Genomic DNA, 22,191 nt, shown 5'->3' with positions numbered 1-22,191 from the left:
GCTCTCTTGGCCAAGGTTTAAGAGATTTACAAAATGAGTGAGTCCGCAGGCGATATATGTTGGGTGTGATGGTTAGAGATACTTGAGTCTCAGAACAATGATTCCCAGCAGACAATTTGCGTTTGGTGAGATCCGTCCCATTTAGATATTTTGACTTGATTTACTTCAATACTTCGTATTAAGTGTACATTTACCATTTGTGTCTATTTGGTTTGACGCGGAATTAAAGAATTACAAATTTCACGATATATTTCATATGAGGATAATAACAGGACAAAATGTAATAAAAGATGGTGGGGAAAATCAGTTGGCTATAAAAACATGAAAAAGTTAGCAAACATTTATAGAACTTTGTTTTATTTTAAAAACTTCACACATAGAAATCAACAGCTTTCAAACAAGCAACAGTTAAGCTTTTGTATTTTCAGGAATATTCATAACATAATGTCAAAGATAATTATACATACGCGGTATGTATGAGAGTCTCTTGTATTCCATTATTTACAAGTATTTGTTACAAATGAAACAATGGAAAACTTCACTGGATTTTGCTGCAACAGAGCTTTTCCTTTTTTTCTGAACAGTTCTTCACACAAATGAGTGACACCAAAGACAAACCAGCAAAAAGAAGTCTTTATGGAACAAGGGATTCCTGAAAAGTGAAAAGAAATGTGTATTTAAAAAATAAAAAAAAATGGAGAAAAAACGAATTCTTGCATTATAATCTAGGGTCGCCTTTTCAGCATTAGTCTTTTGCATGTGCTTTCCTTCTTGAGTTGGACCCTGCAAGCAACATCCAACAAAGACACAGCATCTTTGCATCCGTCGACTGGACTTGAGTTACTCACCGTGAGAGCCGATAGATTCAAGTTTGTACAACATGATGTAATGTGGTTGATGCAGCGATCAATTTGCCCACACTTCGTTTGCCCACAGGTGATTATGGCGTAGCCAAGAGCGAGCGGAGGAAGGACATACGGTAAACACCTGCTCCTTCGACGGGTTCACTGCCTTGTACTGAACAATAAGTTTGGGCAGCAGAATGCAAGATGCAGAGAGGAGACGGCTGGCGGCTGAGAGGTACTCGCTCTCAACACTTTGAGTCCTGCAGGAGGGAAAGGCAGTATTATGAAATATGAATTAAACAATCCAAGTCGCTGCATTTCCATGAGTTTTTGCAAAATAAAAGCGGTATTTCTAAAATTTTGACAAAGTACAATTGTGATTTGCAGGTGTCTCCATTGAATGGTGTGAAGGCGCATAAGCCGTAATTCTTGTAAAATCTCGTCCTGCGAGACCCCACTTTAAAGAGGATGGAGGTAGAAAAGATTTTGTGTTTTCGCTTGTGCGTCACGTCCGGTGACGTGTAAATGGCAAAAAGGGTTTCCATGATACTTTTGCGATATTCCTCTATATCAATACGTCTGAAGAACCACCTCATGAGAGCGAAAAAAACATTTTAGCCGTATTTGAGAGGTTTTAAGTGCAATATTTAGGTTTCACGCAATTCCAGGGGTCATGGAAATGCAGCTATTGACAGCCTCAGAGAGACAGGATACCTTTTCAGGGTGATGGTGAGGCTGGGTTCGCCCATCTCGGTGAGATTGCGGATGGCTGAGGCGTTGACGGTGATGAACATCTCCATGGCCAGAGCCAACTCTACCTCTCCCAGTCGACAGGGGACGACCAGTGATGTGGACCCAGGAGGAGCTGACAAGCCCGGGTAGTAGACCTCGCCCAGAGAACCTTGTGGAGATTGAATTTTGATTTAGACTCAAAGCCCGAGTTAACAGCCGGGGGACATTCCTTCAGCTATCATTTTTTTGAAACTGCGCTAATTCTCCATCGCTAAGCATGAAAATACTCACGTCGAAAGACTTCTCTTGCTCTCAACCAAAGGTTCTGTTTCCCCAGTTTGTGTAAAAGTATCTGCAGCATGCCGCCATCGACCGTCATTTTCTTAGACAGCATGAAGTCTGCGGTGTCAGAGGCCACAGGGAGGACTTGCCTGTCCACACAAGTCTGCAGGTGAGCGCTGAACAAAGGGCAGAACCTGGAAATGTCGACCAGCTCTGAAGAAAACAACAACGTCGGACAATATTTGAACATCGATAGCTAGAAACACATGTGGATGGGTATAAAAACATTTTATTAGATTACATTAGATTTTCAGATCTTTTCATAAAAATACTGAGGAGGGCTTTTAGCTCCTCACCATTTGGTTCTTTGAGGCCGGGAAGGTTACAGAGGACTTCCAGAGTGTCTCTGTGTGAGGTTTTCTCTGCCAGACGCATCAACATGTGAATCCTGTTTTCCAGGTCTGCGGTCTCGCACGGCCACAAGCTCGAGCTCACGAACCAGTTGTTTTCTGGGCAAAACGGTCAACACAAAACTAACAGTTCAGTTCTGTAGTATTTGCAAATTCACAAAACTTGTTAAAATGACAATAATCACATTAATTAAGGAAGGGGTATGTGTGTATACAATATAAAAGCCATGCATATTCGATACCAATGTTAAGAAATGCTAACAATACTACAGGTCATTTTTTTCCTTTGACCATAGGTTATGGTCATGAGTCTTTCTGATTGTGCATATCAATTAGACGTCTTGTTCTTGGTTCAAGACTTTCCAATGACTATTCATGCACTGACAAAAGTGCTGACAAATTGCAACAAAATTTTTGAAGAGTTAATTTATCCCTTATTTAGTTACGTTTCTAAAACGTCCAGTGTGTAAAAGTTTTATGGAAGCCCACTGGGCAGCGAGTTTTGTATGTTTTGTATTTTGGGTACTGTCAGACGGGTTTCCTTAAACACCAGGCTTCCTTAGGAAATGGCAGCTAACTATGAGCAAGACCCTGGCTCTATGTACAGTACATTCTTAAATATACGAGAATTGTTCTAAAGGTAGGAAAACAAAATTACTTTTATTGTACTGCGAGTGTCCACTTTATTAATGTATTTATGGGCAATATGTCAAGTTTTTCCCAAACCAAACATTACACACTGGACCTTTAAGTACTTGTAAAGTCTCTTAAAAATAAAATGTGTGTTTATTCCGTGTTACTGTGGCTGCCACCGGTGTTCAAATGCTGTTACCTCGGAGTGTCTTCAGCGCTCCTTCCACGCTGCCGCTGAGGAGCAACAGCTCCGCGGCCACAGTGAGCAGGAAGCAGCGTGATGTGCTGTCTTCGTTCCCGAACAAGCCTTTGAGTGTTGAGTAGTTCATCTTCGATGCAATGAGCACCTCCACTACTTTGCGACCCTGCAAACAAAGGCAAACACACATGGAATAAATCATCTTTACCATTTATCATCATAAATGTGAGCCTCTTTAAAATGCTGCAACTGCTTTTTTGAACGTGTCAGCATTACAAAGTTTCTTTACAATGTCAGAGCATCGTGACGGGCTCGTTCACCTTGGCCCACTGGTGGGTTTTGTGGTATCTTAACATCAAAGAGACTCCAATTCTGCCAAAGAGGCCCCAAACCAGGCTGTTCTCATCCTTATTTTGAAACACTGTGGGAAAAAAACATACCTCCCATGAGAGACGACTCATCCAGTTATTCAAAGTGAGATGATGTATTTGCTACCTGTGTGAGCAAAGGCAGCGTAGGGCAGCGACAGCTTGTCTTTGCTTTCGGACAGCAGCGCGATGGCGATGCGGCCACTGATGTGATCCATCTGGCTGGGCCGGTGGTTGGATTGGCAGATGGACCTGAAAACATCCCCCATGCCCCTCCAGTCCTCATGCCTGGTACAAAGCTGCCAAAGACATTGACGACTTGAGGGGAGAAAGTCTTTGGAAAAGTTGACAGATGTTATTCTGCAAGCGAGGGGAGGGGGACCAACCTCGATTTCTACAATGGCGTGAGCCAATTTCATGTAGTCCGGAGAAGATTCAGCTGAGAAAGCCCTTTTTAAAAGATGAAGAGAAAAACACAGAACTTGTTTCTCCTCAAAGTGAGCAGTCAAAAAGTAAGCTTCATGACTTTGGCACATCAGTGAGGAACTAGAATTTAAAGCAGCGTTTCTTAACGGGTGGGTCGTGACCCAAAAGTGGGTTGTAGAGCTGTTCTGATTGGGTCGTGGCTAAGTAGGCAGTTCCGCTTTTCATTTTTTTGTGATTAAAAATGGATTTTAAAACAAATATTTTTACAGAGAAAATGTTGGGCATTTATTTTGCAGAACACACAATTAAATTCAATCATTTCAATCATTTCTTTACTAGACATGATGAAAAGCTGACTAGTGTTTTTATTTTGGTGGAATGAATTTGGGTCACAACTTCATTATAAGGTAAAAAGAAAATTGTGGGTCCTGAGACTCCACCAGTTGAGCACCACTGCTTTAAGGACATCGGCACAGGTTTAGTAATGTACAAAACTAGTGACAAATTGACACTTGGAATAGAAAAGTAACGACAATTGCACTCGTTGTGTGTTTTTAAACCACTGGCCCTTTTCTAAGACCCAACAGTGGTAAATTAAGCCTGATAAAACAGTAGGTTAAATTGCGATTTGAAAATTACAAAAAGAATAATTAAAGGGATATTCTCTTACTTGTAATATTCCAAACTAATGCTTAACACTATTCACAAAATGGTCAATGTTTAGAACGCGAGGGCATGTACGCTGTAAATGCAGTGCGTAACTACGACATCTAGTGGTGACACTTAGTGAAAAAGAGAAACGCATTCCACTTACATGCCAGTTGTAGAGTTTGAGCCAACTGGTTGCTGGCCATCAGGGGTGTTTTTAATACAGTCAAGGAAATCCAAATTTAGCACCAGGCCTGCACTCACCATCTATCAATACATGCATAGAGTGAATTTTGGATTCTGTGACTGTGCTGCCTGAGGATATCCGTGCTGAAGATACCTGGGATGTGAGCTGCATTAGCCCGGACATATAATTCACATGACCCTTTTCTCTCACATCGTGGAACAGAGTCAAGAGGAAGTCGTAGCTGGGCTACCGAGACAGAAAAGAAGATCTGCAGTTAGTCAATGGAGGATTCTCTTCAGTATCTCACCACACAATAAAAAAAGTTGTTCTGAACCTCAATTCACACCACAAGTGTCTGCAGCGCGGTCAGACCGCAGCCATTTAAGTCAGCGTGCAAGTTCACACCACCAGGTGGTGACTCGGGCGCGTTTCAAAAGCGTCCCAGAAGGGTGAAACTGCGCTGCTTGGGAAAAATACGCGGCTGTTCTATTTTTCGTGCGTCACAACCGCGTCAATTGCAGCAGGTAGAATCGTTCAGGCAGGAAGCCAATGATTGGAAAACACCGTGGATCCGGTTTTCTGATTCCGATTGTGCTCGATTTAGTTTTCATATGTGCTGTATTTTACTCTGAAGCGTGAATGTGACGCATCGGCTTCAACACTGTTCAGTTCGGCTGTCAAATAATAAAGCGTATTTAACTTTAAATCTGAAACTATGATGAACAAAATGCAGGTATACTTTAAAGACCTACATTTTTTAAACCAGCAGTTTCTTTTTTGTTTTTTTGTTTTTTCTTAAACACAGCGATACTTGAGACGCAGTTGGGACGGCAAAAGAGTTTTGTTTCGTTTTTTCTTTAAATACATGCTAAACTACCTGGGTTGCCGCGCGATCTTGAAATCCTGCAATGTGATCAAGCCGGCGCGCCACTGGATGCCGGCGCTCGGGAACTCGTTTGGTGTGAGATGGTACGGAGTGATTTCTGCGCGGCTCGGCACGCGCGCCGCAGACGCTTTTGGTGTAAATTGAAGGTAAGCCTTTGCTTGGCCCGTCCCTGGAATTAAGGCCTTCTCACTTTCCCAAAGTCAAACACACAAGACAAGAGGTGCTCGATGGATACTGGATAAAGAGAACAGGTCAATGCTTCCAGGTCAAGGCAGGCTAGAACAGATATTTGGATCTTTTTTTTTGTTTGGATTTAGCCTGGCTAGCTTTCACGGAAAGTATTCAGGTTTTGCTGGGATTGACGTTATTGTCAAAAGTAACGGGGACGAGGCTTGGCAAAAAGTCAAATGCCCAACCTCTAGAACCACAAAAAAAGAAAAGAAGAGAAAAGTGCTGGATGTGTTTGATGCCACACTGACCACTATCCTGTGGGCAACGCTCACTCTGAGGACCGAGAACACGTCAGAGACCATGCCTGCTTTGAGCTGCGTCCGTAAGAGCGTCAGGAGCACGGGCATGGAGAAATACACTCCGGGTGGATTGTTGTGATAGTAGCTCGTGAAAACCATTCCTGGACACAGTCGGAACGTCAGAGCACATGAATGAGACGTCAGTCGTGGCTTGAATTGGACACTGAAAAGGAACTTACCAGCTTTTTGCAAGCACGTGGGATTTCTGCTGAATCTTCTCACTGTGTCGATGCAAAACTGAAAATCGAGAAGGAAAGTGCCAGTCAGCGCGTGTAAAACGTAGGCGCACACTTACAATGGCACCACAGCAGAGGGCGCTGTTCCCTCAGAAAGCATAAAAACCACCAGGGTTTCATGCTTTCTTCACATCATTTCCACAACTCAAATCCCCCATTGTTAAAACTGTGTTGCTGTGCATCTTGTTGGAAGAAGTGATTTGGGGCTGTAAAATCTCTCTGGTTTAGAAATGTAACAGTTGAGGGAGAGTAACTCTTGAGTCGTACCTTCTCATCCCCCTCCATGGGAACATGCTGGTAGCGGCACATTTTATACCCACAGGAGAGGCTCTCACTGAAGTACATCCTGCAGTACTGAGCACAAAGAGCAGTGTAGTTGCTATATTAATATAATAATAGCGTTGAGACTGCAAAAGAATATTTAAAACATAATAAAAATTGTATTCTCGCATTGTACGTTTTGTATATTTATTCAAATGATAGCCATTTCAATATTTTACAAACATTCTGTTTAAATTGGCCAATTCTGCAATTCTATGATCAGTCAAATCATAAGTGGCACAGATCTGCGAAAATAAAACCTCCTGCACTGTATTTTTATTGCACGTCTGCAGGTTTATCATCGAATAAGACGTGGTAAAAAAAAAAACAAGGAGCTATATTCACAAATTTATTTATGTTTTTTTGCAGTAATACTCACAGAACTGGATTTGTATGGTCTGGACTCAGCTACGTTGGCTGGGATTGTGCTCAATTGTCCTGAGTGGAAATAACAGGAGGACAGTTATTTATTTTGTCATTTACCAGAAAAAAAATAAGTGACACAGGCCAGTAGGTGAAATACAAAAGCAAATCTCCTCACCGTTCTTGCTTATCCGAGCAAAGTGATTGTTGGAGGAGTTCACCATCCTGATTGGTTGTGTTCTAACACGCGACACAAACACAAGGATGATGAAAATAGTGACATATGACGGAGACAGAAGAAACCTTGGCTTGTGTGAGAAACTCCCACCTGTGAGGGATTTCACCGACATGATGGTTCCTGTTATCATCAATCAGAACCTATGGAAAGATAGATTGAACATGGTATTACACATTTCACTCATGCCGGGGTACAGCAAGCATCTGAATGGGATTTAGGGCAGATATAATTTTGCAATCATATATGCCCTAATGGATTTTGCAAGTGACCAAATGTGTTTTTCTTTTCTTTTTAAGACTGTAATGCTGCGGTGCTTCATGTTCTTCAGTATTTTTTTTCTTTTTTGGGCTTTCTTTTTACGAAGTAGGGACTTCTGCACAGACAGTCCCAGGAAGAGTCTTTCTCCTCCACTTTATAACCCCACACAGCAGGCATTACGTTACCATGATTTCAGACAGACTTTCTGGGGATGACAATGAGTTGTTTAGAGTTTTTGCGTAGGTGCTGCGACAGGAAGGTCTCCATGGCCGGTTACTGCTGTCCTCTGTAAAAGACAGATAGAGATGCAATGATGGATTTAAGTATAGTTTTGTACATTTTATATTTTGTTCCGTAACAGTTGAGTCTCGGCTGCCTCCTGTTCAGGCTTCGAAGCATTTCCCGTCATCACTAACTGAATAGAAACCATGTGGCGTATGGAGACGTGCACATCACCGAATCACCATGTGACATAATCTGAAAACTTACTAAGTGGGTTTGACGGCTGCGCTGTCCATACCTGTGTTATCGGGACTGTTGCAGAGGTAATTAATATTGACTGTGGACAACCTGAAACACAAATAACACAGTAATTGTATTAGCAAGGGAACACGCAATCCATCAGAGACAGACCACATCTGAGGACTAACCTTTGCACCAGCGCCGATGATGCTCCATGTGATCTCGGCAACGGTGCGGCCGTTTGAGTCGTCTCCCAGGTCCTCGTCGGGCCCAAATTTATTAAACTTTCCTGAGGAACGTTTTCAAACAGCTCAGGGTCGTCCTGGGTCACACCAATAAGCAGGATGTCACGTTCATAGGCCGAGAACTCATCCAAAACACCTTGCCGAAGATCACAGACGGCTTTCGTGTTTGTCTGCTCAGTTTCTCCCCCTGGTGACGAAGCAAACGAGCTCGATCTGACCGCTCTGCCGTCATCGTCATTACTGCTGCAAGAGGACTGGCGTTCTCGTAAAACCCCGGGGGGATGGGCCGTCCAACCTTCAGGGTCTGGGGCATGCTCCTCAGAAGTCTCACTTTGCTCTGCATTACTATCAAAGTCCTCACTGTTATGAATGAAGGGCAGAGTTCCTCTTGGAGGAACTGCCCGTGTGAAACTTGCCAAGACTCGTTTTAATCCTGGAATAACCTCTTCAGTGTTGTCTGTGGAGGTCTCATATCTTGCGTTAACAATTTCTGACACGTCACATCTGTTTGACTCGATGTGACTGCAGGTGGGCGTCTGGATTCGCTCCTCTTCATCCGAGCAACCTTGGCAAGGGGCCAGAGGTCCCCCCTTGGAGGCCACGGTGTGCGGTGAAGAGATGGGAGAGATCAATGGTGGGAGGGTGAACTCGGTGTCTAGAAATCCGTTTGTGCGCAGCACACACTCAGACAACTTGTCTTTTGTAAGATAAGGATGAATTGGGCTCGTGTGAAAATATGGTTCCAATTTAGGAGGGCCGGTGTCTGCGAGTTCCATACGGCGTAGGTTTGTATCCTGAGGCAGGAGAAGGGAAGAATCACATGACTCACTGGAGTCTGTGCTGTGGGAGGGAGAAAATAGAGCAGCGCACGTCCTCTGGGATTTTTCAGAGTGAAACGGAGGCATTTCCACAATTCGGACCAGACAGCTGGGGAAGGAGGCATCTGCCAAGTCAACGCTCGTTGGTTCCTTTTGTTGAAAGGACGAAGCTGAGGCGGTGGACTGAGATGACAAAGAGGACAGAGTCGTGGCACTTCCCCAGTCGTTCAGGCCAAGCACAGATGGGGGTGGGGTGGACGCAGCGCTGTCAGTTTGAGGTGCGCTGTCTGGCAATAATGAGGCTGAGGTTGAGATAGCAGACAAGTCTGTTTCATCTGAAGCAGGACCAGCCTGGGATCTTTCAGCGACAATTAAATGGGGCGCGAGCTCGACGTTTGTGCTTTCTGGCGAGCACACAGACATATGATCATCATTTCTCCCGTTGTTTTGCGTTTCGCTGCCTTCTCCTCTTTCGCCATCTTGCTTCCCGTCATTTTGCTGAGGATCATGCAGGGCCGGATTAGAGAAGAAGCATTTAGGTGCATCTGAGAGGCTGCCATTAGTCGAGTTTCTGAATGCATCTGGCTCGTTTCGATTTCGCGGAGACTCACTATTATCTGGAGGATCAATGAGCTCTGCTGGACACACTGGTTTCACAGCATGCAATGCAGTATTTTGCAGTCTGTTAGAAAAGGGCCAGGGCATATCTGTGCGTGCACAGGAAAAAACACTTTTCTTTACGTAGGCCTGAACTCTTTGGCAGGTAAAGGACTCAGGTCCGTCCATTTCTCCATTGTCATTCTGAGCAAACACCTCCAACAGCGTTGGTGCGTCACTGGAATTTATTTCCTCGCAGAAACGGTTTTCATTCCCGGCCGCCCCCAAAGACGTACTGTTCCCAAGTGCATACTCTGCACGTGACTGACTTTCATCAGTTACCCAAGAACATGTTTCCTCTCTGTCGCCACAACCGCTTCTTGCTGCAGCAGCATTTTCGAAATCTGGAGTTGATGACAGTGTACCTTTTTTAACACTGTCACCGAGCTTTACTCTTTTTTCTCTGAGATCATCGGGTCCTGTGAGGGGAAATGCTGGCCTGAAATCCTCCCCAGCACCTCTATCGCCAATGTCTGCCCCATAGCCACCCACCATGTGCAACTGTTCACCTGCCGAGAAAGAGGCAGAACAGGCTGCGGAGCCTTCACTTGTTAATTCCTGGGGGAAAGAACACGTGCTATGCCTGGGAAACGTCTGTGCATCTGTGCATTCTCTCAGATGTCTCTGGTGCTCAGTCCCTATCCAAGACGGACAGATGCTGTGTTCAGATTGAACACTTGGGCAACATTCTCTATTTTTACCCGCCGCTTCATTCTCATTTTTATGTGTGTTGTACCCCAAACAACTGGGCTCAAATCGATAAATAGCTCTCATTTTTTGCTTGAAGCAATGTATGACTTTTGTCTTGAGAACATCTGGTAAATTGTAGCTACAATCTTGACTCAAAGAGACCCCATTCTTGGCAATGTCACAAAGTACCACTTTTGGGTACTGGCCTTTCAATTTTCCAATTTTCCAAGATGTCCAAGAAGTGTTTCTTTCTTTGATTTTTAAGTCTAAATAATCTTCTAATCCTTGGCTGCAGCTTTGGTGGCCCTGCTTACCCAAAGTTCTCTTCCTAGGGGAACCATGTTTAGAGTTGTGTCTGAAAACTCTTCTGGTTAACTCCTCTGAATCAACAGGTCGAGTGGGGATCAGGTGAGTTAATCGATCAATGTCTGAAAACAGAATCGGGAAAGAAGAAAAAATCTCAATAACTCCACAGAGACATGCAAAGAGAATGTATTATCATTGCTAAGCAGTATGGTTGCCCACCAACGTAAGATAAAACATAATAATACGCGAAATAAGACAAGAGTTAGACACTGCGAACGTCAAACTTGGATAGAGAATAGCACTGATTCTCCTGATCTTTCAGTTGGACGTGAAAATTTGAAAGAGGGATTCCACATCATTCATTGCTTTTCATTGATGGCTCATTAGGCGGCTAGCTGAATGCGGGCGACTGCAACATCCAGCAGGTTGCAAGAAATTTAACGTTCCATAGCTGCTCTTGTATTGTCTGTAACCTTGTCTCGACTAATTAAAGGACATGGGCAATCAAGAATAGCAAGTTCCATATGTAACAGTCGACATTTTATTATGGACCCGTTTAAAAACAGATTAGCGTTAGCAACAGCGAGCTAGGCCGCTAATCCTCGTGGGAGCAAAACGGTAGGATTTAAGAGGTAGTGACGTTTGTTTTGTTTTGTTTTGTTTTTTTGTTTCAATTATTAGTTCACTTTCAAAACCTAATTGCAATATTAGCCAGAGTTAATCGATAGGTTAACTGATGGACGAACCAGGTTGGTGGGGCAAATACAGCTAGGGTGCATCTTACTTGACAGTCCGGAGGTAATCGAGTGTGTTCCTGCTGCTGGTACTTGTTGTTCCGTGTTGGCGCTTGTGGACTGAACGTCAAACTCGGTGAGACTGGCCTTGGTTCGGCAATGACCGCCAATGTCTGTGCAGCCTTTGGCACCGTGGGTCACATGAGTGTCAATGTTCATCTGTTGGGATTTACATCTACCGGGGTTTACACCCGACACTGTGCGGTCTAGGAATGTTCCATTAGAGGCCTGGCGCTCGCCTTTTAGTTTGAGCTGATACGGCATAATGCTCACTCCGCGGCCCTCGGCCTGTGTCAGTGTTGCCTGCGAACTTACAGTATGTAAACGCCATGTAAACTTCATGCGGAGTTTGCACCGTTTCCCGACTTTCAATCTGCACTTTAACCTGCCATTCGTTCGACTCTGCTGATACCTGCATTCAGCGAACGGCCCCTCCCGTTCCACCTCCTGTCCGCCATTCCCATCGTATGACTTCACATTACTTAACACCATTTTCTGTCGTTGGACACAAATGACTCCCGGGATGTTGCGGGCCCTAACGCGCACATTTCCAGGTGCCATTTGCTGTATTTGGACCAGTTCGTGACCGGTTGGTCGAGGAACCGGCTTTAGCCGGTCAATATCTTCCAACAGAGCTGCGCCAACTTCGACCTCATAAGACGTTGAAGCCATTCCGATAAAACAATAACGACTCTAAGCGTGTACACTGTACAGTATTGACAACCGAATATATAATATCGTATTAACAACCTAAGTACAAGAACAATGGTCTAACCTGTTAAGAATTGTCAAGATTGCCTGCTCTATTAGAAAATACCCAAACACACCGACGATGGAACCAGCCAGGGCGTGCCTGCCTTCATTACGCATGCGCAATGTTTTCTATTACACAACTGAAGAGAACAAAACCAAACAAACTGGGTAACGCAGATTGTAATTCTTCACTGTCTGCGTGAAAAATAATTTAATTCTGTTGCTATTTAAGGTGTCCATAAATTGACATTTATTATCTTAATAAAGTACACAAATTCAAATGGCAACCATTTTTATTTTATAGTTTCCCTTTCCAAACTCCACACTCTAACATTTAAAAACTTTTAAGCACAACATGTTTAATAGTCATGATGATTGGTGGTACAAGCAGGTGTAAATTGTGTAAAGTGTATTCATGCGTCTCCTTTTCATGTTTAATAATCAAGAGGGCTGAGCACATTTTACAAGTCGTGCAACCACAAGTGATAATGTCACTTATATCGAGTGCGGGAAAATGCTGACTGAACACAGACTAAATGCTGACTCCATTCTTCCTGGCAAGATGAGAGGGGTTGGGGTGAGACCCTGGTGTTGGGAAGTAGCCGGTCCCTGGACTGCAGCGGCCTGATTCACAACACCAGCTGTCCCTCCCCACCACGCCAGCAGATGGCAGTGTGGATATATAGCGAGAGATACATATGTGGGTTTTTTCTCTCTTCTTTTTCATTCCAAGGCAGAGAGGTGGCTCCATCTCCCAGCTTCCTCCCGGGGGCAACACAGTCCGCTCTCTCCCTTTTCTAATCTTCATTACATCTGTGACAGCTGTGGAAGAAAAACATGCAAATTAGATTCAAAGGGAATCATCCGCAGTTGTGGAGAGACTTTCTGTGGGTACTCGCATGTTGAGTTCACGTCATAAAACCCAGGCGTGAGGGATTCTGGGGGTCTGTGACCCACCTCTCTACACCTGACAGGCATTACACCACCCACAACCCTCTGCTTCAGCTCTGGAGTCTCGGCACTCCACAGCTCCAATAACATCCCCTATGCAAATTTTATAATCACACCGCAGCAACGAGGGATGCGTGTGTTCGTACAGTGAAGGGGGCTGGGGGGTATAAGCTTTTACTTAGCATATGAAATAAGTTGGGATTAGAATGAGATAAAGAGCGGAGTGAAGAGCAGAGTGTTACCAGAGAGGTCACTCATAATTTTGCTTCTATGGAGCTCTTTAAATCCTCCCGACTGCTCTTTATGGGCAACGGGAATAGCACGCTGGGCTGAGCCGACTGATAAAAGAACTCTAGCAGGTTCACTAGTAATTATGTACTTCAAATTAAAAACCCTGTAGAACATCAGCACAATAACGAACCTATATTCAGGAGTTTTTATTGGTCGGGGAGACAGAATCGCCCGTCGGCTGAAATAAAACTGTTCAAACTGACTGCTGCAAATCATTTGTTTGGTTCACACGCTGTGCTTGAGACATTTAAATGGCAAATCCTTAAATTTAAAAAGGTGAAGAAGAAAATACAACCAAGATACTTATTTTTGAGACAGAAAATACCTTAAGGGTGAACTTAGGCAACAAATGCTTCACTTTTAATTAATGGTTTTAAAGAATTATGGACAAACTCATGGTGACCTACATTAAAATTCTTTTCTTTTGTCATTGATGGCTCACTCCTCATTATTTGGACACCTTGAATACCGTGCTTTCTGTGCAAATCCTCTCCATATCTAATTGTCCTGGAAAAAGACATTACCAGAACAGAAGAATTTCCATCTACAGCTTAATGATGAACGAAAAAAAAAAAGATGAATAAAGCCTGAACAATGGTCTGGTGGTGGACATATGATGAGAAGTTGAGTTGAGAGGAGGCTCAGTTGTCCACCTACATCTGTAGACCAGCGAGGCACTGAGCTGTTAACTCAAACGGTGAAGGCTGCATTAAAACATATACATATATATATATATATTATCTTCTCATACGACGTGACTCTCATTTTCTCCTTTATGCCCGGCTATATGATGAGAAACGCCGCTTTCCTTTGTCCGCTTCCATGATTGCGTTTGGCATGCGGGGTGCTGCTGCGCGTGCACGCCAGTCGTTGTGCGCCGGAATTCATCTCCTCCTCCTCCTCCTCCTCCTCCACTGAGAAACTACCGTCGCGCAGTCGTTCAATTTTGAAATCGCCAATATTGTTAGGACGCCACATCACAGTGGCCCCTTCTGCTGATAATTCAGGCGTGTGCACATCAGCGTGTCATATTTGCATGCGCTCCCACAAGGGAGCGGCTTTTTAGCACTTTGCATTTCTTCCGAGACAAATGTGTGAGTGCGTGCAAGAGTGGCTATTTCGAGCATTTCATGCACCTATTAATTTGTGTTGTATGGGTGAAACAACTGTAATTATACCTGATTGATTTAATTAACACTCGGAGACAAAGAGGGAAGGGAGGTGATTTCGGAATAAATACCAACTAGGGGAGAAGAAAATGCCTGAAAGATAAATTTAACGGGACGGTGTGTCAAATTCGGACTGAAAGCCGATGTAATGAGGCATTTAATGCTGTTCACTTTCGCAAACGAAAGCAGCCCCTTTGCCTGCATTTAAAACCTTTTTTTGCGCGATGGCGCCCGAACTATACGGATCGATTGTTTTTTCTTCCGCGCTAGTATCCATTTCTTTGTCTTTTACTGGACCGGTGTGAAGCTGACGGGAACACAGGCGGCAGCTGAATTCCTTTAAATAGCTCTGCCTGCCTCATCATATGGTTGCTATGGCAGCAGGCCCCTCGTTTCAAGATATCGTCCACGCGCTCGGAGGGAGAGAGAGAGACCTCCTCCACCTGAGCGCTACGGAGCCGCGGCCGGCGCTCACCAGGAAAGATATTTGCCGAGGCTGATGCAGCCGCACAGCGCCGCGACGTATGATTAATGCTTAGTGTGTCCACCTGCCCATTGTGTGCGCAATTTGCGCGGGCATCAACCCCCCCGCCTCTGTCATTGTGGCTTCTCTCGACGAGCAGCTCAAAAACAAGGGCGCTTATGGGGCAAAAAGAGGAAGGCGAGCGTTTTTGAAGGAGGGTGAAATAATGTTTCACAGGTAGAGGAGAAACGCCATCTGACGCTGAACAAAAAAAGGGGATGAGAAGAGAAACAGACGAGTGAGCAGATGGCGCAAGAAACGAGAGAAATGACGGGTGAAAGGTGGATGAACGCCCTGTGATCATTGGGGGGGGGGGGGGGATATCGACACGGCAGTTTAACAGCTGATGTCGACTCTTTCTTTGCCTCCACTTGAAAGTCAAAATTCCACTCGCTGCCTCGTCTTCTCGTCGGTACGTTGCCACCCCCCCCCCCCCCCCCCCGCTCCGTCCTTTGTGTCCTGCCTGCTTTCCTCTGCCCAGACTCTCAATCACTGCCGTGTTTTTTTTTGGTTTTCTTTTTAAGCTGAGGGTCAAACGGGACATTAGCTGCGAGATCCACATGCGATGCACCTCTCAGACTCTCAGACTCTGTCCTGAATCACCCCCCTCGGTGCACTACCGTCGAGTCTCCAACGTGTGAAATCAATTACAGGCGGCTGGCGAGTGGGAGAGGCACATTTTCCACAATATCAGCAGGTTTTTGTAGAGAATTTTTTTTCCTTTTAAAGAGGCCTTTAACGCTACCTGCGAGAGGACTAGGAGATAAATGGATCAATTAAAATATAGACGAGAGAGAGAAATCCAGCGAGCGCCGACCGGGAGAGAGACGCTCTAATCCGCCGGTTGAATCCATCGCGTTGATGTGCGCGGAGGATGCATTAACCTGCTGAATCATTGGTAAGCCATTTTTTTTCCCCCACATGAGGACGCAGAAGCGGCACTCCGGCTATCGCCATCAGCGTTTATTAACATAGCATGCTTTGCATTCATTCGTTTTATTTAAATTTATGTCACATTATGCCATTAATTCACTCTCGACTAAATTATGCCATCAGCGCGAGAATTAAGAATTCAGAAACGGAGTGGCTCCATGAAATAGCTTTGTTAGTTTTAAATTAAAACACTAAAGACGGGGCATCAAACCCTTCTGGTGTGATGAAATAAAATAATGCATCATTGCACACAGAGGCGAGGAGAAACCCCCCCCCCCCACCGAAACACTCAACATTATGTATGCACAGGCATATTTTGGCTTTATGTGGCAGGTGAATCATAAAGAGGAAAATTAATAGAACAGGATGAACTAGATAAAGTTTTTCAGTCTTGTCCTCAAATCAGTTTATTTTTCAGGCGGGCAACATCTGAACACAGCTAAATTTAGATGTGATTGAACATCATCTATTTCCTTCATTTCTGGTTGCCAAAAGGGAGAGCGGAGCAAGTGAAAGGTGACAGCGGAGGGAGAAAAAAAATGTATCTATAAACAGCAGACGACACTTTCATATTATCCGGGCGGCGATAGTGGGCTCAGAACTGAAAAGTCAAAACCAAGTTGATAAAGATGCCACTCTCCATTTCCTCTTGGAAAAAAAAAAAACCTAAACACTGGCAGCCTGATTACATTTAAGGGAGTTGGGCGCGCCTCAGCATCTCTTAATGCGTCCGTAAATTGAGTTGGAAAAATGACGACGCCTGTTGTCTGCGCTTGGGAAGGAAGCCAGCGAGTCGGCAGGCTCCACTGTTGAGAGCTTCTTCTCCATCTTCCCGATTCCGAGATCGACAATTATCTATCGGCGGATACGGCACAAGCTCTCATTATTCATGAGAAATAGAGATAAATAAATAAAACCCCTCACTTAACAATAGACTTCCCTTTAGTCTCAGTTCCCATGCACCCAGGGAAAGTGAAGTATTTTGTTAATGGATTTGAGGAACTTTTTGGGGTAATGACGCATTATTCTCTGTACATTAGCATCTTTTGAGACGGCGCGAGTGGCGTCAAAAATCATTTGGCGGTTTGTGTCCATTAGGGAGGAGCCGCGATGCTGTCCTCCGAGAGCGGCTGCGATAAGGAAGCCGGCTGAGCCGCTTGCCCAGAGTCCATTTCCTCTCGACTCTAAAAGGCGCTTCGTCAAATGCAAAGTGCGCACGCACGGTCGCACACGTCAGGCTTTCCTTATGTTCCCCCTTTAACTCAAAGGTTGAACATCGACATATTTCAAATTAAATAGGTTAACTAAACTAGATTAGGCCTTCACTCTGGCTATTCAAACCAAATGGCTTTCAGAGTTCCGTCTTCACGCCGGCGACGGTGCAGCCAAAGTCCCTTAAAATAGATGCAGTCATTTAAAATGGGCCTCATTTGTATTGGAAATCTTTCAATTTTGCATGAGAAGCTTTGACTCCTTGACCGCTACAGTTTCTTTCTTGTTCCTTTGGCCCCTAAATACAGCGGACCAGTGCCTATTTTTGCCTTTGCCAGACTAGATGAGACTCTATTTACTTGTCAGTGGCAAACAAGGAATCTATTTTTAGATTTAAACTATTTCACTAGAAATGCGCAGACACACCCTTCATTGCCGTCTATTTCTCAGCTGGGCGGTGTGTGTGTGTGTGTGTGTGTGTGTCCCTTCGCCATAGCGCGGCGCTAGAGCTTTCAACGTGTAAGCCCCTGCATGCCCCCCCGAACCCACGGCTGTCAAAATTCGATGCTGGGATCCCGCACGTACTCAGACACGTACGCACTCACTCACCCTACCTCACTCCCTCTCTCTCTCTCTCTCTCTGTCTCTCTCCCTTTCTCTCTCTCCCAGTCACCACGAGCTGCACACCCACACAGCTGTGATAAGGAACGAGCGTCGGCAGTCATTTAGTTCAGCTTTGTCTCGTTTTTTTTTTTCTCCCCCTCTTTGCAGCGTCTCCCCGATGAACTGCGAAGAGAGAGAGAAAGAGAGAAAGAGGGAGGGAGAGGGGAAAAAAACGCTAACACGTGCAGTATTTGAATTATTAGCAAAAAACGGCACAGCTTTAACTTAATCCAGTGACGCTTATAATCTGTGTGTGTGTGTGTGTGTGTGTGTGTGTGTGTGTGTGTGTGTGTGTGTGTGTAGCCTAATATGAAAGGAGAGGGAAAAAGTGGGTATGTAAATGAGGGGAAAGCGCCGCTTATCTCTGCACAGAAATGCGCACGGCGGCGTGTGTGCGCGTGTGCGTGCGTGCGCGCCTCTAAGTAGGTACCCACCTTTTGAAAGGCTTTTCTATTGGGCCGGCGTCACGAGGGAAGGGGAGGGGCTCTTTGGCTCTTTGCGTCAAATTAACGAGGAGAGAGGGAAAAAAAAAAGATTAAAGGACCTTTATCAAACAAACACATTTGCCATCAGTCAACATCTCCTTTAAGATCATAATGAGTGTTTGTTTCTTTGTGCTATAATAAAAACCGCCTGCTGACTTCCTCTCAATCGACTGCGATAAATCAGGGACGTTGGTGTTTTAGCTTTTTTCCGCCTGCCGCCGCCTCCTGCCTTCTCATGTATATTATTTGATTGTCTCTGCCTTTTTTTGGGGGGTGTTTGAGTGCAGATCTATAAATTTACAAGCCCCCCCACCCCTGCCCCCACCCCTCCTTCCTTCGGTGCTTATGGATCACTTTGAGCACAGAGGCCTCGTGCCAAATGCGCACTAACCCTGATGACTCCCGCAGGTTTGCCAGTGACGTGCCAGTCGGTGGTGGGTGTGTGTGTGTGTGTGTGTGTGGGGGGTGGGGGGGTGGAGGCGGTGGGTGGTGGGGGTGGGGGGATGCAGGGCCTCACTTGGCAGAGGGACGACGGGTGGGCGGTGGCTCGCTTGGAGAGCAGGTCCGGACAGCCAGGGCCGCGGTGCCGGTCAGTCAGGGCGGGCTGGCGAGAGCTGCGGAGAAACGACAAGGTCAGCTTTTTTTTTTTTTTTACCCCCCCTTGTTCCTCCTTTTTTTTTTTTTTTTTTACCTCTTTTCTTTTTTTTAAGGAAAAACACATTCAGCTCTTCAATGCTGCTCCTGCGAAAAGCAGACGTTCCGAAGATGGCGGCGGCAGACGCCGGAGCCGTCGCCGCCTAAAAGGCGATGTGCATTTTTTTTTTCCTTTTGTTTTTTTTTTTTGTTGCTGCACGGGCGCTAGGAAACGCAATCTCGCACGACGGCGAGGCCGCTCCGGCATGACGGCGACATCCGTCTACATATGTGGAGCTCGGTAATTATGGATTAGCGGAGAATTCCGGAGAGCGGCGGCGGCGGCGGCAGCGGCAGCTTCCCCCACCGGAAGAAAAGAGCCGAAAGCGGAAAAAGAAAAACTCTGACGGCCCACACGCGTGCAGATCCAGATATATGTATATATATATATATATATATATATATATATATATATATGTATATAGAACTATACAGACCAGCTCCTTCCACAGGCAGGCGCGCACCGCTTTACTCTCCACGCGCTCACTTTGGACCTACGCGCACCCTCATCGGCCATCACGCGCAGCGCTGCCGGCTCGGCAGCCATTTTGCAGGAGCTGCTTCCCAAACGTTCAATTAGGATAATTGTCGCTCGCCGCCGCCACGTCGGTGCCGCGACGGGGGGTGGGGGGGGGCACATCGCGCGGCGACTCTTGATTTCACAGCGAGTCCCGACTCGCCGAACGGGGTCCGACTCATTCGTTCAATCGGCGAGCGCCCTCCCTCGCCACCCCCGCCACCCCCCCCATGCCCCTCCAACCCCGGGCCTTCTCATACATGGCGCTGACGTGCAAGACGGTCCGACACGTCAGTCGCTGTGCGGCCGCGCGTGGTGGACTCTCCACCCGGCCGGGACGCACGCGCGCGCTCCAACGCCTTGCCCATTTGTGTGCGTGTGTGTGTATATGCGTCTATGAGGGGATGGGGGGAGGGGGGGCACGCCCTGCAGATTTGTCAGCGCTCACATATGGAGGAGGGACGATATGAGAGCGTGAGCCTGCGAAGGAAAAAAAACAGAGGAGACGGGAAGAAGGAGATAAAGGGAGTAAAAAAAGGAAGAAACGGAGGAAGGGAGGAGGAAAGGAGGAGGAAGGGAGGAGGAAGGGAGGTGGGGGGAGAAGAGATGTACAGCTCGAAATTTTTTTGGTGGGTGCGCATGCAGACCGCCCTGCGTGTCCATATGTGCACGTGCACGGCTGCTCAGGGAAGGAGGGGGGGAGGGGGGGGGGGCGCCGAGGGGGGGTCCGTCGCTTCCGACGCCGCGTGCCGCCGCCATTTCAGTCGACGTCTGCAAAAAACGAAGACGGCGAGGAAAAGATTAAACCCGGCCGCCTTTGCGCTCCGAACGGCCTCCCGTCGCTGGAGGTGAACGTGTGACCTGTGCGCTCGCCCTCTCAGTCTCTCTCCCTCCCTCTCTCCCTCTCTCTACCCCTCTCCGGCTGCCTGCCTCGCCCACGCGCCGCTGAACGTAAAGTGGCGCAAAATGTAAGGCGAGAGAGAGAGGAAAAAAAAAAAAAAAAAAAACGCAACCGGCTGGAAAATGATGTCTTTCTAAATGCGAAAAGGTCGCAGCAGAAGCGCCCCCCCCCTTCCCCGCTACTGTACAGCACCCCCCACCCCCTCCTCCGACTACGCCGGCATCGTATAGATCGTATAGATTCTGCAATCGCACGAGCTGCAGGATTTGACAAAAGGCCGCCTCGGGATCCGGAGCTCGTCGATGCCACCTTTGTGGTCCGGCGGTGGCGGCGTCGGAGGAGGAGGGCCGGTGCGTCACGGGGGGGGGGGGGGGGGGGGGGGGGGGAGAAGGGAGGGGAAGGGGTGCGACAGCCGGCACCACCGTGGAGCCGGACGGGTTGCGTAAGGTGCGCCAGGTGGTCCGAGCGAAGAGACAGAGAGAGAGAGAGAGAGAGAGAGAGAGAGAGAGAGAGAGAGAGAGCTTCTTTGCGCCTCATCCTCGCCTTTCTCTCTCTCTCTCTCTCTCTCTCTCTCTCCTTCTCTCTCTCTCTCTCCTTCTCTCTCTCTCTCTCTCTACCTCTGTCTCTCTCTCTCTGAACAGGAAAAGGCCATGGGGATGCACGGGAGGGATTTTTTTTTCCTTCTTCTCGCGTGTACGTGACGAACCCAGAACATACGAGCCGCCACTCCCCCCACTCCCCCCCCCTCCTCCCCCCTGCTCCTCCCCCTCCAGCCCTAACCACCCACTTACCCAGCCGCCTGCCCGTCCTCGTGCACGCTCCCTGGGAGCATGACACGAGACTGCACATATGATCCGCCAGCCTCTTTGTCTGGGTTTGTCGGTCAGCAGCAGCAGCAGCAGCAGCAGCTGACAGTTCAGACTCCTGTTCTGTTTTTTTTTTTCTTTTCTTCTCTCCCCCCCCTCCCCACAGTACACGCACACACGTACACGCACTCTGGCAGTCACATGCGCGTTCAGTGACCCCTCCTCACGAGCACGCGCACAACTTGTCTCTGCGTTGCGTTCGCGGTGCGTCGTACAGTAGTGTCATGTTCGTTATCTCCCCCCGCACCCCATTACACACTCACACACGCAGCTTCTGTGTCCTCGGAACACCCCATCCTCCCCATCCACCCACACCCCCACCCCCACCTCAACTACCATCCAGCCAGCGATCATCGGCCGTGTCCTCCCGTCACCGTGAGTCAGGGCTGTTCGACAGCGACGGCTGGGTCGGCCGGCGCGCATGCATGTATGTGTGTGTGTGTGTGTGTGTGTGTGTGTGTGTGTGCATGTGCATGTTCGTGTGAACGCCGGTACCTGATCTGATTCCTTCACACCGACCCGTCGAAACACGGTGGGTCGGAGGAACTTTCCCCGAACCGTCGGCTGCGGGGGGGCGAGCGCCAGACAGAGGCGGACCCCCCTTTGTCTCGCACGCATGGATACTGTACGTCCGGTGCACGCGCACGCACGCTCTCTGTCTCTCTCTCTCTCTCACACACATACACTGACACGAGCGCCA

The 22,191-nt window shown here is 46.9% G+C and overlaps 1 protein-coding gene across 3 annotated transcripts; it reads right to left on the bottom strand.

Annotated features, from left to right (window-relative positions):
• Nucleotides 1–336: 336 nt before the first annotated feature.
• On the bottom strand, nt 337–12,360 carry topaz1 (testis and ovary specific TOPAZ 1). Of its 3 annotated transcripts, XR_012927162.1 has the most exons (21): nt 11,525–12,360; nt 8,213–10,862; nt 8,083–8,132; nt 7,748–7,848; nt 7,395–7,444; nt 7,245–7,306; nt 7,083–7,141; nt 6,650–6,736; nt 6,326–6,383; nt 6,096–6,247; nt 4,884–4,976; nt 4,710–4,810; nt 3,856–3,919; nt 3,597–3,768; nt 3,422–3,522; nt 3,102–3,267; nt 2,216–2,368; nt 1,869–2,072; nt 1,560–1,746; nt 849–1,105; nt 337–652 (listed from the first exon to the last, which is right to left on the bottom strand). XR_012927162.1 is itself a non-coding variant. In XM_076030378.1 (19 exons), exons 1-19 carry the CDS (start codon nt 12,204–12,206, stop codon nt 907–909), a joined length of 5,304 nt encoding a protein of 1,767 aa, XP_075886493.1. In that variant the 5' UTR covers nt 12,207–12,359; the 3' UTR covers nt 337–906. The 3 variants fall into 3 exon arrangements, 2 of the variants coding, with proteins under 2 accessions (XP_075886493.1, XP_075886494.1); XM_076030378.1 differs by lacking the exon at nt 6,650–6,736 and having other exon boundaries at nt 337–1,105; nt 11,525–12,359; XM_076030379.1 differs by lacking the exons at nt 6,650–6,736; nt 7,083–7,141; nt 7,245–7,306; ... (3 more) ...; nt 8,213–10,862; nt 11,525–12,360 and adding an exon at nt 6,514–6,578 and having other exon boundaries at nt 337–1,105.
• Between the last annotated feature and the right edge of the window lie 9,831 nt (nt 12,361–22,191).

The sequence above is a fragment of the Nelusetta ayraudi genome, unplaced genomic scaffold (assembly GCF_046127955.1).
Source record: "Nelusetta ayraudi isolate G7.1 ecotype Tasmania unplaced genomic scaffold, CSIRO-AGI_Nayr_v1 ptg000027l, whole genome shotgun sequence".
NCBI classification, from domain to species: Eukaryota; Metazoa; Chordata; class Actinopteri; order Tetraodontiformes; family Monacanthidae; genus Nelusetta; species Nelusetta ayraudi.
Note: the sequence above shows the minus strand (reverse complement) of the source record. Positions and strands in the feature narration are given on the sequence as shown.

Bases quoted from the DNA above. Each gene is read 5' to 3' on its own strand.
- topaz1 (XM_076030378.1), bottom strand. From the start codon at position 12,206: ATGGCTTCAACGTCTTATGAGGTCGAAGTTGGCGCAGCTCTGTTGGAA. The intron at 10,863-11,524 runs GTAAGATGCACC...TTCTGTTTTCAG, and splicing joins GATTACCTCCGGACTGTCAA to ACATTGATCGATTAACTCAC. The intron at 3,523-3,596 runs GTAGCAAATACA...TTTTTCCCACAG, and splicing joins CGCTGCCTTTGCTCACACAG to TGTTTCAAAATAAGGATGAG.